This window comes from Vanellus vanellus, assembly GCF_965231255.1.
Source record: "Vanellus vanellus genome assembly, chromosome: 2".
NCBI lineage: Eukaryota > Metazoa > Chordata > Aves > Charadriiformes > Charadriidae > Vanellus > Vanellus vanellus.
The window spans coordinates 46513737-46530276 of record NC_138906.1 but is presented as its reverse complement, the minus strand read 5'-3'; the positions used below and the strand labels follow the sequence as shown (position 1 = coordinate 46530276).

At 38.1% G+C, this 16540-nt stretch overlaps 1 protein-coding gene across 1 annotated transcript in view; it reads right to left on the bottom strand.

The window, feature by feature from the left end:
* Positions 1-1340: 1340 nt before the first annotated feature.
* Positions 1341-16540, bottom strand: part of STT3B (STT3 oligosaccharyltransferase complex catalytic subunit B) — a 53991-nt gene continuing 38791 nt past the window's right edge. Inside the window, exons 8-16 of the mRNA XM_082479181.1 lie at positions 15588-15636; positions 13781-13935; positions 11827-12038; positions 10801-10988; positions 10122-10293; positions 7640-7813; positions 6615-6728; positions 5073-5285; positions 1341-2995 (exon numbers count right to left, since the gene is read on the bottom strand). Coding sequence (XP_082335307.1) covers positions 2915-2995; positions 5073-5285; positions 6615-6728; positions 7640-7813; positions 10122-10293; positions 10801-10988; positions 11827-12038; positions 13781-13935; positions 15588-15636 — 1358 coding nt within the window. The 3' untranslated portion in view covers positions 1341-2914. The remainder of the gene's footprint in view (positions 2996-5072; positions 5286-6614; positions 6729-7639; positions 7814-10121; positions 10294-10800; positions 10989-11826; positions 12039-13780; positions 13936-15587; positions 15637-16540) is intronic.

The window sequence follows — 16540 nt, the reverse complement described above, 5'->3', positions numbered from 1 at the left end:
ACAGAGGGCTGAGTCAAAGTATTTAACTGTTTTTTCAAGTTAATCTATCGAGATTTTTAACTAATGACTTTTTCTCCCCCCTCTGTTACGGAATTACTTCCACAAGTCAAAATATTTCTTCTGGGATTGCGGATAGTATTGTCTGCTCTCACTGCTTTCAGCAGTAATGATTAAGTGATACAGAACTTCAGCAGGACTGGCTTCTAGGCATGTGCAGTTTTAGTTCCTTAGTAACTGAAGAGACCAAAGCCCAGCGTAAGCATATTTTTATTTCAGATTTTACTATTTTGTGGCAGTTAATGCTTAAAAATCTTCAAAATTTGACCGAATGGAACAACCAAAGGATGGCTGTAGCTAAGGAAATAAACTAGTATGGGAGGTATGTTTGATAATGATGCAAGATGCCAGTGTTCTCCACTGATACGACTGTGGTTCAGTTCTCGGAGAGAAGAGGTAGAAGTTAGTTTGCTCAGTAACTCTCGGATGCAGCTGGAGAACCAGGTAACCAACCCAGCCTGCAGGTTCCTGAGGAACCACAGAAGGTGATACAATGCCTGCCAGTTCTTCTTTGTAACATGGTTGGGTTTTAAGTGGCTGCCTTAATGACTCCAACTTTTCATTTCATTTAAGTGAACACCATTGGCAGAAGCCTTGAAGTCCAGTTAGATTTAAGAAAGCTGAGGTAAGTGGTAGGCTGGCTAAGATTCCTGTAGTTTTTCTTTCACATAGCTTTAAAAATGCTGTAAGAGGTGACAGGATTCACTTATTTCTGCTCTGTTAAAGAGAACACTGTCAGCTAAGACAGAAAACAATCTGACAGGACTGTAAAGATACCTAAAGATGGGAGGGCAACCTTTTATTTCCTTCTTTTAAAACAAGGCTGAGTTACTGCCAAAGCATGGACGGCCCAGCAGCATCTGTTCTGCTGCCATTCATCTGTTCTTCCAAATGTTGGATCACCTATTTCTTAGCAGTGGTGAGGGGGCAGGATGCAGATTTTCTTGGAAGAAGCAAGAAAGATATTACAAATTGCCCCTTCTGCTGGTGTGAAATGGCAACAGCTTGAGCTGCTCCAAGGATTGATTGCAACATGTGGTTGAAGGTGGTTGTAGTATTTTCAGAGAAGAGCAGCCATCCTTCCCTGTGTCATCACAGCAGAGACCCTGAGTTTGGCTTAACAAATTTAAGCTGGAAGGATGTTAAGTAGCTGCTGTGGCTTCATTACAGCAACTTCATGAGGTCAGCAGATTGGCATTATGGAGTTTGAATGACTTAGATTATCACTAGGAATAAAAGCAACCTGTTACCAAGTTAATCACAACAAAACTGACACAACACCCTTAACACAAAACTTGAATTAACTTTATTTTCCCCTACAGTCAACAACTGGTCTGCATTGAGCTTTAAAGCAACAAAATAAAATGAAATCTCCGAACGGGGCCAGAAATCCAGATTTAATTACCTTTGCAAAAATGTTGCAGCTGTAGTATTGGTCTGTAATAAACCATTGGAGTCAAAAATGAGTTCATAAATCAAAAAAATATTCTACACCTTGGGAAAGAATTCAGCAGTAACATTCTCACAGAACACTGTAAATTTACATTTGCTTCATGAAAGGTACATACTATTCTGTGTTTTGCATCTAATTACTGATGCAAGTTTTGTTTCTATAAAAAGTTACAACCTGTGGCAGGAAAACAAACTGCAAAACCCTTTCATTTTAATTAAAGAAAATTTTCAAGTCTGTATAAAGTCTTCCTATAGCTGGAAAGTGAACATGTTCAATCTCCATTTATATTTTAGTGCATTTAATCTGACAGTTTTCACCACTTTTTTTTTTCCTTTAAAAAAAATAGTATAAAAGACAGACAAAGCAAATAGCACTATAGCAGGAATTTCTTCAATTGATTTAAGCACTCTAAATAAAAATGCAGAGAAACAGGTTTCCAGAAAAACTTTTACCCTCACAAGAAAGGCAGTGGGGGGGGGGAGAGGTTTGCAAATCCTCTACCTCTGATAGCCACAGAAAAGGGGGTTGTATACCTGTCAACCTTTTTTTGTTTTTCCTATTAAACAGGCTATACTTTTGTTATCAATGTAAACATTTACCTAAACTACTTTCAATTCTGTTCTGAGGCATCAGCTGCTACGTGGTGCTCAGTTGTATGTCACTGTAGCATTCATTACTGTCATTTCAGATTTTTCAGGAGGATACAAATTTAGCCCTTGTATCTGCGGTGTGCAAGGCTTTGCCTTGGCTACCTTATGAAGTGACCGTGTAAGGCAGCAATACTGCAACCCCATGTTAAATAAACAAGAGCAGCTTGTCCATCTGTCCTGCCAGCTCTTGTGAAACTGCAGCTTTGCATTCTTACACACCAGATCAAAACCAGCCTGCAGCCAGAGTAAGAGGACATTGAAAGGAACCATTGAAAAGTAACCATGGGAGTAACTTATTTTGAAAGTTTGATTTTGGAGAGCTCTGCTTCCTCTTAATTGTTGAAACCAAGTCATTTTTAGATTTCGCCATTCCAGTTTACATACCGCTGCTATTCAGCTGAACCGTGTTTTCCAAAAAAGATTGACAAGTATGCATGTGCCACGGACCAAATTACAGGGTTCTTTGGTGCAGTCAGTCCAATTTCTCAACAGATTTGAAGGATAATATGTACCAATAAAAAAAATGCTGCTAGACTCGGATAGCAGCTCTGTCTTGCTTCACATTACAAATCTAAAACAGCTGTTCTCAATAAGCCAATATTTTTAATCAGACATTGCCTGAAAATTTTGTACAATAATCTGGACCAATGATGGTTCTGTACCCTCATGTTGCTGTGAAACATGACTTGAGCTAAAGGCAAAGACTGGTTATCTCAAGGACAACTGCTTCGTATTAGCAATCGGAACAGTGTATTTAAACTGTCTTCCTGTTGGGTCTCTTGCCTTTCTTTAAAATTAGTTTATTCTTAATGTAGCCACGCTTCCTTTTGGAGGTCTAAAAAGAAAAACAGAATAAAACGTATTAGTTAATGATTTAGTCTTGACCGCGGTTTAATGATGTGCATTTCAATGCCTGATCTTTAGATTGATTTTAAAGAGCTTAAACGGTAAACCCTCAACTAGGTATTATCCAGTTATTATTTTTGAAGTTGGGATTATTAATTCACGCCCAACACTTGCTTTTGCACAAGCTGTACTTTTGCAAGCCACATCTACCAGACCTGTGGGATTTTTGTCAAAGTTTGTGCTGAGGCAGAATTAGTAATAAACCAACATGATAAAGCTCTAATATGCCCAAAGAGCAGAAGTGGTGTAGAATGTCAGTTTTGTTTGGAAATACCTTCTCATCTTATGTGCTACTTGATTCTCTTAGAAATTAGCAAGGTGATAGATAGACAGTAATACTTGCTCAAAGCAGCATTTTTCAAAAATAAGAGAAAAACCTCAATAATAACATTTTAGTCTTTAGTCTTCTGCTGTTGGTCTGTAGACTAGTTAGCACCTTCTGCTCATGTGTCTTTATCAGCATATTTTAGTTGGTTTTTTTTTTTTTCTTTTTAAGGTAGTAATGGGGGTAAGCATTAATGTTAGTCTTAGGTAACGTTAACTTCGAAATTGTATAAATACAGTTAGCTCCTGGCAGGTAGAGCTGTACATCCAACACACCTGCCACAACAAATTAGACAGTGGGCAGCTCCCACACTTGCTGCACTTTGCTGTGCTTACCAGCAGGCTCTATGATGTCAATTAAATATAACTTTTCTCTTTCTAATAATAACAACAGCAAAAATAATAATATTAGAAAGAGATAGCTTCAAACTACTGTGTAATACTCAAGACATTATACCTCTGAGCTTGAGCAATGTCATTCCTAACACGGAAGAGTGACAGGAGGTGGACTGAATTTCCGGTAAGGGAGCAACTGCTGAAAACCTGTGTGTACTAAGGGCACCTCAGAACGCAGTTAAGAAATCCTAGTTTAGACATTCGCCCCATGGTCTCTGCTGGTTCTCAGACTGCTTAATGGGAAGTAGAGCCTGTTTGTACTGCAGGAGTTGGTGATGGATCAGAATTTGCATCAACTTTTATCCTGTCTTTACACAGAGACCAACACATCCACAGCTTAAGTGGGGGTCAATGCATCCATCATTAATAAATACAGCCTTGCTTGTCACTTAAGATCAAGAGTTACAGTGAAGTGTATGACACACAGTAAAGCTTATAATTTCCTTTCAAGATAAGTCTAGCTTCAGTGGGAACTCCCAAATGCCTTATTTTATGACCTTGCATCAAATCACAAAAACTAGCATCTTTACCCTCTAACATCTTTTACTTGTATTGCCACGATGCAGTGTAGGTTTACTGCCTACACTAATTTAGTTTGTTACATGTTTGTTTCTGACAGGACTCTGCAATTCCTTTTGCAACATATATTTGAATATACAGGGAATAGATGTTGTGAAAGAGAGGACTCCTAAGAGTCTCCCCAACTCCCCTGGTAACACATCTTTCTTAATAGGCTGAAGCAGCACACCACAGCTAACAGTTTTAACACCACAGCTAACAGTTTTAAAACCGTGAAGATGACTTCAAATAGTAAGCAGCCAGACACTAAAGTTCCGTCAACAAAAGTTTCATATTTAATTTATTTCATACAAAATTGCCATTTTTAAACTTCTAGGCATCACTACTTTCAAACAAAGTCAGAAAGCAACTTCCACATTATTTACTTAGTGAGCCATAGATACTGAAACATGAATTGATGTACTTTAGAGATTATACTTCCAGTTACATGAAGACTTAAGAGTTGTAACAGCCAGTGACACACTCTATTTCCAGTTAGCATTCTGCCTAAAAAAAAATCTAGCCTTGTGTCTTCACATGCTTTTAAGTTAAGCAGACAGTAAATTAACAATTATTACCAGCAGGCAGGTCTGATATTGGACACTAACATGAACAGTATCCGTAACATTCTGGCTAGTGGAAATACATAATTCACCCGCTATGTGATTCACTGTTAAAAAGAAACTGCCAGCTCCTGACCTCTTTCCATTACTTCACTGGGAACCCACCTTCTTTGACAAATACTTCTGTTTCGGTACAATGTTGGTTACTCTAGGTTTATGATCCAATGTCTCTCTGTTGTCTAGTTGTTTCACCTTGTATATTCTAACAAGCCAGTGCTCTGAGGTAAAGGCCTCCTCCAGATGTTTAAATTTAATGTCTTTGTTGCCTATCTCAGCATTGCGCGTACGATCGAATCCTGGGGGTGTCCGAAAATCCAGCTATAAAAATTAAAGTTGCAGATTAGTTTGAGACAAAACCCACAACACCCATCACTGCAAACCGTGGTACTTCACAGCACAACACAACGCTTTCAACTGGTCTAGACAAAGGACACTTCTCCTGCATTGGTTACTATTACACAGAAAATGCTCTCAGTTCTTTTTTTACAATTGAGAAAGACACATTTATTCTTACTCCTACCGATGTTGCTGGAGGCAGCACTTCATGTCTCAGCAGAAATATCACGTCTGTGTTAGGAGATGAAACAACTCAATTGAAAGTCTGAGATGCAGGAGCCTGTGGTGGCTTTTTAGCATAGTTGCTCGCTTAGAATCATTGAATAGTTTGGGTTGGAAAAGGGACATTTAAAGGCCATCCAGTCCAACCCCCTCTGCAATGAGCAGGGACATCTTCAACTAGATCAGGTTGCTCAGAGCCCCATCCAACCTGACCTTGAACATTTCCAGGGATGGGCCATCTACCACCTCTCTGGGCAACCTGTTCCTGTGTTTCACCCCCCTCATTGTAAAAAAATTTCTTCCTGAGATCTAGTCTAAATCCTCTCTCTTTTAATTCAAAGCCATTACCCCTTGTCCCATCAGCTTTGTGCTCTCTCTTCTATAGTGCAATAATTTGCACTTTCATGGTTTACCATACAAGTCTGAAATAGTTTATCAGTTAAATTTGATTCCCCCACATTACACGTAAGATCCACTGGTCTCAATTTTAGCTGAATAAATGATACTTGTGCTAACACATCAGAAGGAAGGGCCCTTGGCGGGAAGCGGGGGGAAGAACAGGAAAGAAAAAAGCAAACGAGGCAGACTTAGCTACATACATATGCTTGATGATCCCAAAGGGGAGTGATAACTCTCTCGGAGACTTATGCCCTTATATAATAAGTGCCTTGTTGTTTAATACACTGATGTGTCTTGGATGGAAATGGGGTAGTTTCTGACAAAGATTAAATAGTCAATTAACAGTTCCACTTCTGTGTCGCTATTACAAAACACAAATCTAAAGCTCACCACAACATAACAGTTAATACTTCAGCAAGTGCACTGCATAATGGAATTAAGATGCTTGTCTGGGGCAATGTGAAGGACAGCAAAAAGCTAAGTACAAGTGCAGGTTAGCAGAAGAAATGCTTTTTTCTAAAGGTTATATACAGTAGACCATGCCTAGATGTGTTTTCATTTGTAAAGCTGACTCTTCCCTCCGATTCTGCTACTAAAAGCAACAGTTAGTCTAAAAGATGGAAAATACATCAAAATAACATTTGCTCTCTCACATTTCAATTCAGGTTCAGTAGAAGTCGTAGCACTAACCTGCATCTCTCCAAATCTGTAATAGGACATTTTATACATGAGGCAGTTGAGCAAAGTTGGAGAACCTGCCTTGTCTACCCGGAATTCTCCCTGAGGGGTAAAGTAATCACTTTCCTTTAAAAAGAAAAGAAGATACGAAGAGTCAATATAAACTAAACCCCTATTTGAGATCGTTTCTCATTCCCTTCTCCCCAAAAAGAAAACCTTCATGAAGAATCTAAACTGACTTCCACAGTTTAAAAGCTGATTCAAGCTAGAAAATGATGGTGCTCATTAAAGGTAAAATAGTTACAAACTACCCAGACCCCAATGGGCCAATCTTTGCAAATCCATCCTATTGTGCTGGTACAAGTTTTGTCACTTCACAGTAGGCAGTTACTGGAAAACTGACCTCAAAACATAGAGGTTAGTTGGGCATCTATCAAAATTATTCTTCAGAAAAGTGAAAAGCACTGTATTGTTAATGTACGAGGTCTGCAATGTTACCATAAGCTCCATATGTGCAGAGTGTTTAAACAAAAAATGTCTGCCATTTTCATCTCCAGTACAAGATGACACTGTGCATGCAGGCTACTCCCTTAAGCCTGTGCTCAATATCTAGAAGTTTTTGTTAGGCTTAAGCAAATATTACTACAGACTTCTGCAATCTCTGAGATGTTTGAATAACTTAAACTCTACATAAGTCAATATTAACACTTTAACTTGTCTCCTACTATTACAGAGTTTGAAGAAATTTGTCATGCCAACTATTTAAACAGTCTGAACGCTCCTATTTTATTTTAAAGTATGATGGTGCACAGTGAGACATGTACACAAGAATTACTTTTAGTATCGTGCAAAAAAAAAAGTGAGAAGCTGTTGAGGCTACTGACCTTTCAAAACCATAAATATTGAAAGAAACTGGGCTACAGTTTCCTACTGTTCTAGGAAAACCACCCATAACACATTTTACAAATAAAATTGCAATAAGTAGTGGAGATTTCAGTCAAGAACGCTTCGGTCTTCCTGTGTACATTTCCACTTACCCGAATATCTTTGGGATGTTCCCCCTCGGCTATTCTCACCATCCACAAGAACTTATTAATATCATCACCAGAGTAGCCAATCACACCACCAAAAATAATCAAAACGTAATCCACATCCAGACTTCTCATGATCTCGTATGCCGCTGACTCATTTGATGACATTGCCTTTCCCACCTGTATCATAGTAAAAAATATCTTAAATATCTGCCATAGCTGCCTGTTGAACAGATCCGCAGGTCAGTACCCGACAGACCAAAGCCCAAGAATCCACACTTCAACCAAAGCCCACATTTTCATTCATTCTATTGTGAATATTTAGAAACTCAAAAGCCCGACTTAAACTGAAATATTTTCTCCTCTGTAAGAGAAGTGCTGCCAGTTGAAACGAGTGGCTTGAGTATAAAAATGTAGCAATACAGGTTTTCCTTTTGTGGCATCTAGAAATTTTTCAAGTTGTGGTTGTAATGCCAAAAAACTTAGTGTTGCAGAAGATACCCAATTACAAATTATTTCCGAAGCTTGAGACACAGTTCAAAGTGAAGAAATTATTTGAGATGTTAGTAATTTCTTGGGGTTTTTCCTTGAACTCTGTCCTTCACTAATGAAGCAGCCAGTAGCGTACAGGCACCCTCAGCATTGAATTCAAGGTAAATTTATGCAGAGAAAATGTCAAAATACAGACATCTTTGAGCTAAAAGCATAATACAGTTTTGACTTTGAAAAACATTTTAAAGCTGTTTCCAGAACCTCTTCCATACTGGTCACTTCCCACACCTAAAGAATTCACTTAGGTCAGTAACTGGCATTCAGTTCAGTAGTTTTGTTTGCTATTGAAGCTCTAATAATGTATCGCTGTTGTAAAAGTGAGTAACTACAACATAAATAATATTGCATCCAAATTGGTAACATTCAGTTAAGAACGTAATTAGAAAACGCTCAGCTTAGGCTGCAATCTGTCAAAAAGACCGAGAACCTCAGCTTCTTGGCCATTATCCTAATCAATGTGAAGGTATTTGGCAGATTTCCATTTCTGTGCAGGAGGAAGTCAGCTGGCACATGTCTCTGGGGCATGCCTCATTTAGCGCACAAGTTCAGGTATTTGCTACAACACGCATTTATTGCTCAGGTCCCCCTTTGAGGAGTATTCATTCCGAAATGGAACCTGACAGTGCCAGCAGTCATACTGGAGAGAACTCTTTATTAAAAACCATCACTGCTAATTGTCATAATGCATCTGGTTACTGTGCTTATGCAATACAGATGACTTCCACGGTCTCTCTATTCACATGATGCACCTTGTCCTGCAGGGAGCTGTTGGTTCAGCACATAGAGCTATCAGAGTTGAATGTTCATCTAAAACACTGTCAGGTCAACAGCCAAAATAAGAGAAAAGTGCCTTAGAGTACATGGGAAGGCTTGTGACTGGTATTAGCACCAACAGCACAAAATCCCAAGCTTGCTTTTGGCTGATGTGAGTTTCCCGCTCCTGTCAAGAAGCGCGTACATATGATCTCCCCCTTCCCCAATACACATTTTTCAGGACTTTGGATGCTCAAAGCGCAGCTTGAGTAATTTGTCGATTTTGAACACTGCTTGTCTGCAGATGTGGTCCAACTGCTGTACTAGGTACTGACACAAGACAAGAAACTGCCTGAACGTGTTCCTCAATTCCCTCCCCCTGTTCTGCCCATGTAGCATGACACAGGTCTTCTGGGAAGAAACAGCCACTGGGTGATGACTGATGTCATCACCAAGTGATGAGAAGTCATTACACAGCACAAAGTAAGACCGATACAATATAGAGCATTATTTTGTTTCTGAAAAAAGTTTAAGTTGCCCAAGGTGGTGCCCCTGTAGCCACAGGCAATGCTAATGCCCTGCTTTTAAGCACAATGCACAAAGGTTAAATTACATGTACAGATGTTTTGTCTAACTGCAAACTTGAGAAGACAGAATCACATCAAGTCTGCAACACTTTCATTGCTACTCATAAACTTCCTCTAATTTCCAAGATGCCTGAAAATTTATTGTTTCACGTGGTCAGTTGTCACATGCCATTCAAAAGTCCAGTCAGCAATGACCCTGGTGAACTGAAACGATCTCTATTTGGATAGTGCCAGTAAAGTAGGGATACCAGCTAAGCTGTCGTAGCACTAATCACAAGGGGAATGGTTACATTAGATTTTGTCTGTCCTCCCACAAAGAAAAGACAAGAAACTGAGGTAGAAGTGAAGTTTTGGAAACTCCAGGTAAACAAAATGGAAACTCCAAAAGCAAAATTGATCCCTCTCCCTTCCCGCCCCAAAACTCTTTACACTTGAGTTCTAGTAAATGCAAAGGGTTCCTTCACCCTCTGTGTTTCCCACTCTATGGAATTTTTCCTTAATGTCTTACTATCTGTCAACAGACATTTACAATTTCACACTCCACTGCAATGTAAATGTTTTGGTGTTATTACTCCACAGAAAATCGCCACCCTTACCAGGGCTATGTGGCTGTTGTTCCAAGTGTTGTTATCAACCAAAGTTGTCCGGTTAGCCATTCCTGCTATCTGATAACCATAGTCCCACCACGACATCACTCTGGCATGCTCATCTGTGTTTTGTCTCAGCCAGTAATAGGCTTCTCTGAAGTCATCTAGGATATTCCGAGTGCTGGAAAACAGAGTTCATTTTATACACATCAGTACAAATACAAGCATCAAATTAACTGCACCGTGATAAATCTGGGCTCACAAATAAGGGTTTTCTTATGCGTTCAGCTCCCTTTGAGGGATTCAGTTGCCAGCAGTCATAAGTTTAAACCCACCAACGGCTGAAGAGACAGAAGCTGAACTGCTTTTGAAGATGTGACTAAATGCATTTCCAGTTGAATATATATTCATAAACAAGTTTTCCCAGTTGACTCAAAAACTTCCTTTTTTTTTTTTTAAACCATCACCTTGATTGGCTTTGGCTGGGATTATTTTTATGTATTTGCATTAAATATTTCAGAAAATGTTGTATCTTTTTGATAATTAGAGTATTAAGAATTTTTTATTCAGGTGACGATTCTGTCTTAATCTACCAAGAAGTGATTAAAAGAAGGTAAAGCAAATTGCTAACACAAAGAAAGTAGGAAGGCTTTTGCCGTTTATTTTCAGACCTGTAGGCCTTACTTACCCATCATGGTTATAGGAAGCGAGAACAACGCTGGGGCTGGAGTATGCATTGCTAGTTACCCAGGTACAGTGAACAGCAAACATCATCAACAACATCAGCATCAGCATAGTGACAATGTTTTTGATATTGGGACCCAGTCCTTCTTCTGTTTTTTCCTGTTCAGATACATGTTTTCTCACTTTGCCTGCCTAAACAAACACAAATATATCTGTTACGGCAAATTTTGTGACCCTTGACAATGGACCCCACGCCTTTTTTTTTTCCACCACATACACCCCACAAATGCTACGGGATACTATAAAGCTAGACCAAGTTGTAGCATAAATTAACTAAGTAGGCACAAGAATATTTTGACAATCCAGCAACTTGCAAAAATGATTTCTTGAAAGCCTCTTTCAGAAGGAAAAAAAAACTATTACTTGAGGGTCAATGCACGACTGACTTGGTTTGGGTCAGTATGATGACAGCCTTTTATAAGGCGGGGTGGAATAGAGAAAGGCACAGATAATTACTGTGAGGAAAAGGGGGAAACCCAAGGCTCACGCACTGTCAGGGTCAGTATAAAAAGGCTAAGAGTTAAAAATTTAGTACCTAACAGCATTTTCTTCACGATGAAAAGAGTATGCAAGTTTATTAATAGAAATAATATATTTTATGAAAAAGTATTCTTTAATTTCACCATGTCCTGGAGGAAATACAAGAGGAAAACATTCAGTGACACAGGACTGCTATAACTAGTTAAGGGGAGTGAGCAACTGTCTGCCATTGCTTCTATAGAAAGCTGGGTCAACACTGTACACTTCTTTTAGGTTAAAGGCTCATCACCCATCAAGCTTGAAGGAACCACTTTGCACTGACACTGATTTTTTTTTCAGGACATCAGTTACACCTTATTGGAGAACAGCAATATTTGTTCTAAATTTAAATGCTAGTGATATTTAAAACACACTGACCAACAGGAAAAAAAAAAAAAAAAAAAAAAAAAAAGCTGTTTTCCGACTTGTAACTTTTGCTTCCTTCCCTCACCTTATCATACAGGTTTCCAGGGTTCCTTTTATCATCCTCATCACTGCTGTCCTCTATTGGTGGGTTTTCCCTCTTCATATCATCACCCAAATACCGCTCAAAGACATTGGAGAAAGCAATTGCAGAGAGCATGCAGACCACTGGAGTCAAAGTGAGCATCAGCCGAACCATCACACCAGCGAAGTAAACGGCGCTGATTGCATACAGAGCAACTGCGAAGAAACAAATCTACTGATAACATTTAGAAAATAACACTCACTCTGACTGCACACGTACATGCTCTCCATAAAACTACTTCTAGAAGTGGGTTGAACATCTGTGTATATAAAGCCTTGAGTACGCATCTAGCATTTCATTGCTTTTTAATTTACAGAGATAAAGTTCAATTAATGTTTATCCCTTCTAAGCCTCAAACCCTTCCTGAAGTTCATCTTGACAACTAGTAAGAATACAACCCCATTTTCATATTCATTAATAATGTGTCAGAAGATACATTATTAGTGAAATTCAGTATCACACACACCAAAAATACTACTGGACTAATAGGAAGCTTCATTTGATTAAAGAGGTCAAACAGCCCTAGACCAAACAAGTTACTGAAACTGAAAAAGCAAAAAGAAGTGTTAGAATTTCATGTAAATATCAAATTTTAATTTAAGTTAGAGATATCTGTGGACAAATTGGGGGCTTGTCTACATTATAATTCCATACAGACAAATAATACAATACTGTGAGCCCTATTCTGAAGCATGTTTTCTGGAACAATATTACGTCCACTCCCCTCCCCAAAAAATCCCAAAACAAGATTTTCAGAATAGTAAGGAATATCCAGAACACTTTTCTTAGAAGGGAAAAAAAAAACCCAAACAAACCTGTATGCACTGGTTAGGAACATCTATTGTTCAAGTAATAGCTGTTATTCCTTGTCTGCTACAGCTTAACAATATACTCTTGTGAAAGATCTGCCACAGAAATCATCAAGGGACACTGATTTATCAGATTACATTACATAAATATTTTCTACTTTGTAGCTAAGGAGCATGGCTCCCCATTCTCATTCACAGGTCTCTTTATGCTGACTTAAATGGATGATGCAGCAGTAGGAGGCTGAAAGCAAGTTGCCCAGCACTGGTCTTGACAAGAACTCATTGTAAGCCACAGAGCACAGAATACCCCAGAGTCACTGGATTTAACACAGTAAGTGTTCCCACTGCCCACATACCTCTTAGGTAATCCTAATAGGCAGTTATATTAGTCTGGAGCCTCCTGTCCCTGTAAAAGCCCAAGAACTGAGTGATCTTCACTCCTCCATATGGGCCACAACTCCAAATTACATCCTTACAAGCCTCCTTCATAGTCTTAAAAGTCTGCTTTCTCAGTACAGCTTTGTACCAATAAACAATTTGTTGTCACTGACATAGGGAGACCCCACACCTCCGCTTAGGCTTGTGCCTTATCTAGCACTTGTTCCACAGCAAGTGATTGCATTCACTAAAACAGCAGAAAATCTGAAAAGAAAAGGCATTTTGAATCATCATCTGTGATGGGATGAGTGCCAGACACCCAGGGAAGGGTCGAGCGCCTCGCAGTCTGCGCAGGGTTGGGAGCTTCCCTTTGCACTGAGCTGTCTGTCTGGTGGAACTGCACCCCAACGCATGGTTTGCAAAATCAGCATACAGAAGAGCATACAAGTCCAGCCACAGAACAGAACCATACTGACAAATATTTCAATCCCAGAGGACACTCCATCACCATTTCACCAGTCTCTGCATTTTTATAAATGGTTTTAAATACTGCTGGGTGCAGGCAACTTTTAATAATCATCTTTAAACACATCACTTTTAAATCTTTTTTTTTAGAACAAGCCATATACCAGCTCTGAGAAAACAAAACCAAAATAGAATCAAGTTGAAGACAAGATTTTTCAAAACAATTTTTAAATATTTTCTCTTACCAAAGACTCTTTCATCATTGATGTTTTTGATACAGAACCACAGCCCTGCTGGGAAAGTACACACGAGAATATGCAGATCAAAAAAGAAGGAAACCCATGTTGTAGGCTGATGCTCAGACACAGAGGCAATGATCGGGATGTGAATTTTCGCATACCTTTTTTAAAAAAAATTCAGTTCAAATTATTTTGAAAAGATAAAATTATTAAAACTTGTAAACATTAGGAATTCTGAAATTCATTTCAAAGGAAGCATTTCAATTTAAAATGGCAAGTGCTCTATTCAGTGGAAATCTGATGAAACTTTTATACCAAACAAGTCCCCAGGTCTTACTGTATTTAGGAAGTATTTAGTGTATAGAGTTATTTAAAACACCAATATAAAGGATTATTTCCATACTAATTAAAAGAATGAGAATTATGGATGTTTGGTTTTAGTATCACTAAATGTGAAGCCAAATTCATCAAAACGAAAATACGCAGCTATGGAAGCCCCATCTTTACATTTTGAAGAGATTATCATCCATGCCAGTAAGTCTCCTAGATTTTCAACATTGTATTTTGAAAACTCTCCTCTACACAGAACACCTTTATTTTCTTAGTACAGAAAGTTACAGTATTCAATACCAGACCTGTTACTGATGCCCCCACATCCTTTTAGATGCTGAATAAATCAGGCCTTGTCTACACTTGGAAATACATGTCAGCTAAACAACATGTCAAACACTCAGTGCAGACAAGGACAAAACTATGTTCTATATTAAAGACAGCTATACATATGGACCTAATCTGGGGTGCTACATGACTGAATGGTGAGGTATCAGAAATATGTCCTTTTCTTCACTGAGATCTAGTTCTCATTCAAAACTGCATTGTGTGTTTTAACACAATATGATTTTCTAATGTAGACAAGCCCTCAAAAGTTTAATGCTTTGTATATATATATATAGACTACTTAATTTATAGGCAGAACAAAGTCTATATGTTCTTCAAACAAATCTGAGGCTTCTTTACTGACATATATTCTACTACGTTTATTACAGAGTTGGTACAGCATCTATATGAGCTGGACTTAGGAGCTTGAAAAAAAACCTGAACAGCAGAAGTTTGAAGTTCTCCTATCTCTGCTTTTAATCTTAAAAAAACCCCAACCCCCAAACCCTACCAATTGAAATACACCTTAAATACATTTATTGGAGGGGTGGTGGTGGGGGAGAATCTTCAGTTTTATCCTTATTCTCCTGGCTGGCTAAAGAATCCAAGATTGGATTTTTAAAGGTTTACTAAAACAAAAGGTTAACTAACATGGGTTTTTACACATAAAAACGTACACGAATAAACCAGAATTGTTCAGAGTAGACATCTGTATACACAAAACAGATGCATGAACATAATAAACAGGTAACATGCAAGATCATATGTGCAACATCTTTGCAATTTTGTGCAATATTGTGCAATGAAAATAGCGTAAGTTTGCAGCTTTTAGTAATTTTTAAATGTGTCCTCAAGCATTGGTACAACTTTTGGTTATTTTATGCCAAGAAGCACTACAACTTCATATAGAAAAACATATCATTACATAGTCAGACTTCCAAAGAAGCAAGAAATTTAACAGACAAATTAGTGAAACGGTTGCAAAGATCATGAAACAGTCACTACAAGTGCTTTCTTGAGATAACTGATTAAAGCCCACTATATTCTCCTTGACTGATATACTGAATGGATTTGAGGATGAGGAGAGCAAGATATTATTAGTTTTCAGTAGAAAGTTATTGATAGTTAAATCCTTATATCCTCTATCCCTACTTACCCAGTATCCCACAATGAATAAAATCTGCCACTCCAAGGAGCAATATAACCTGAAAAAGAGAATGGAGAAAAAAACCTTTTGCTCCCTAGGTATTTAAATGCAGTAATTTTTCTAGCACAAAACCAAAGAAATTTCATTAACTTGTAATATATGTGAACTAGACCTAGTGCATTAGGCAGGCTATAAAGTCTACCAACCATGAAGCTAGTTTTAGAAGAACACACTCTTACTGAATCCGTCTCACAGGATTACATTGTGCTCATTGAGTATCAAGACATGCACACCTCCAAAATCAAAGTAATGCAGTAATAATTAAAATATTTCTCAAAGAAGATTACAGAGTATAAGTTGCTGTCTGTCAAGAAGTGTAAGAAAAAGAAAACATAATTCATAAGTGAATATTTAATTTTCCTGAAATGCCTGAGCAGGAAACTGGGAACATTCACTAATACCCAGTGAAACACTGGTTTCCTATTGTTTCTCTACTGATGGATCTACACGTGGCATGGAATATAAAAGCTGCTACTAGATGTGCTGATAAGCTTTACATATTATTTTTTTTAAACAAAGCCTTTAGAAACTTGAATATCATAAGGTGAAACAGTATCATTATCAAATGAAAGATAAAAGATATTTATAGTTATTAGTAAGATTCTTCTTAAATTTTATTTTCACTTTCCTTGCATCTGTTTCAGCTTCCTCTGAAGACAGATACAGACAAGCTGAAAGAGAAAGTTGAATCCTTTTATTTATTACCCAAGTCTTTGTGCATGACACAGTAAGTCTTCCCTCTCTCTGATATTTAAAATTAGTATAGTCTGACTGAAAGTTTTAGTTTAACATCCAGTTTAGGCATTTAAATATTGTGGTTAACATTCAACAAGACATACTTTTCCCTTCAGTCTTTTGGATGTAAAGCTTGCTCCCAAACCACTGCATGCACAAGAAGGAGC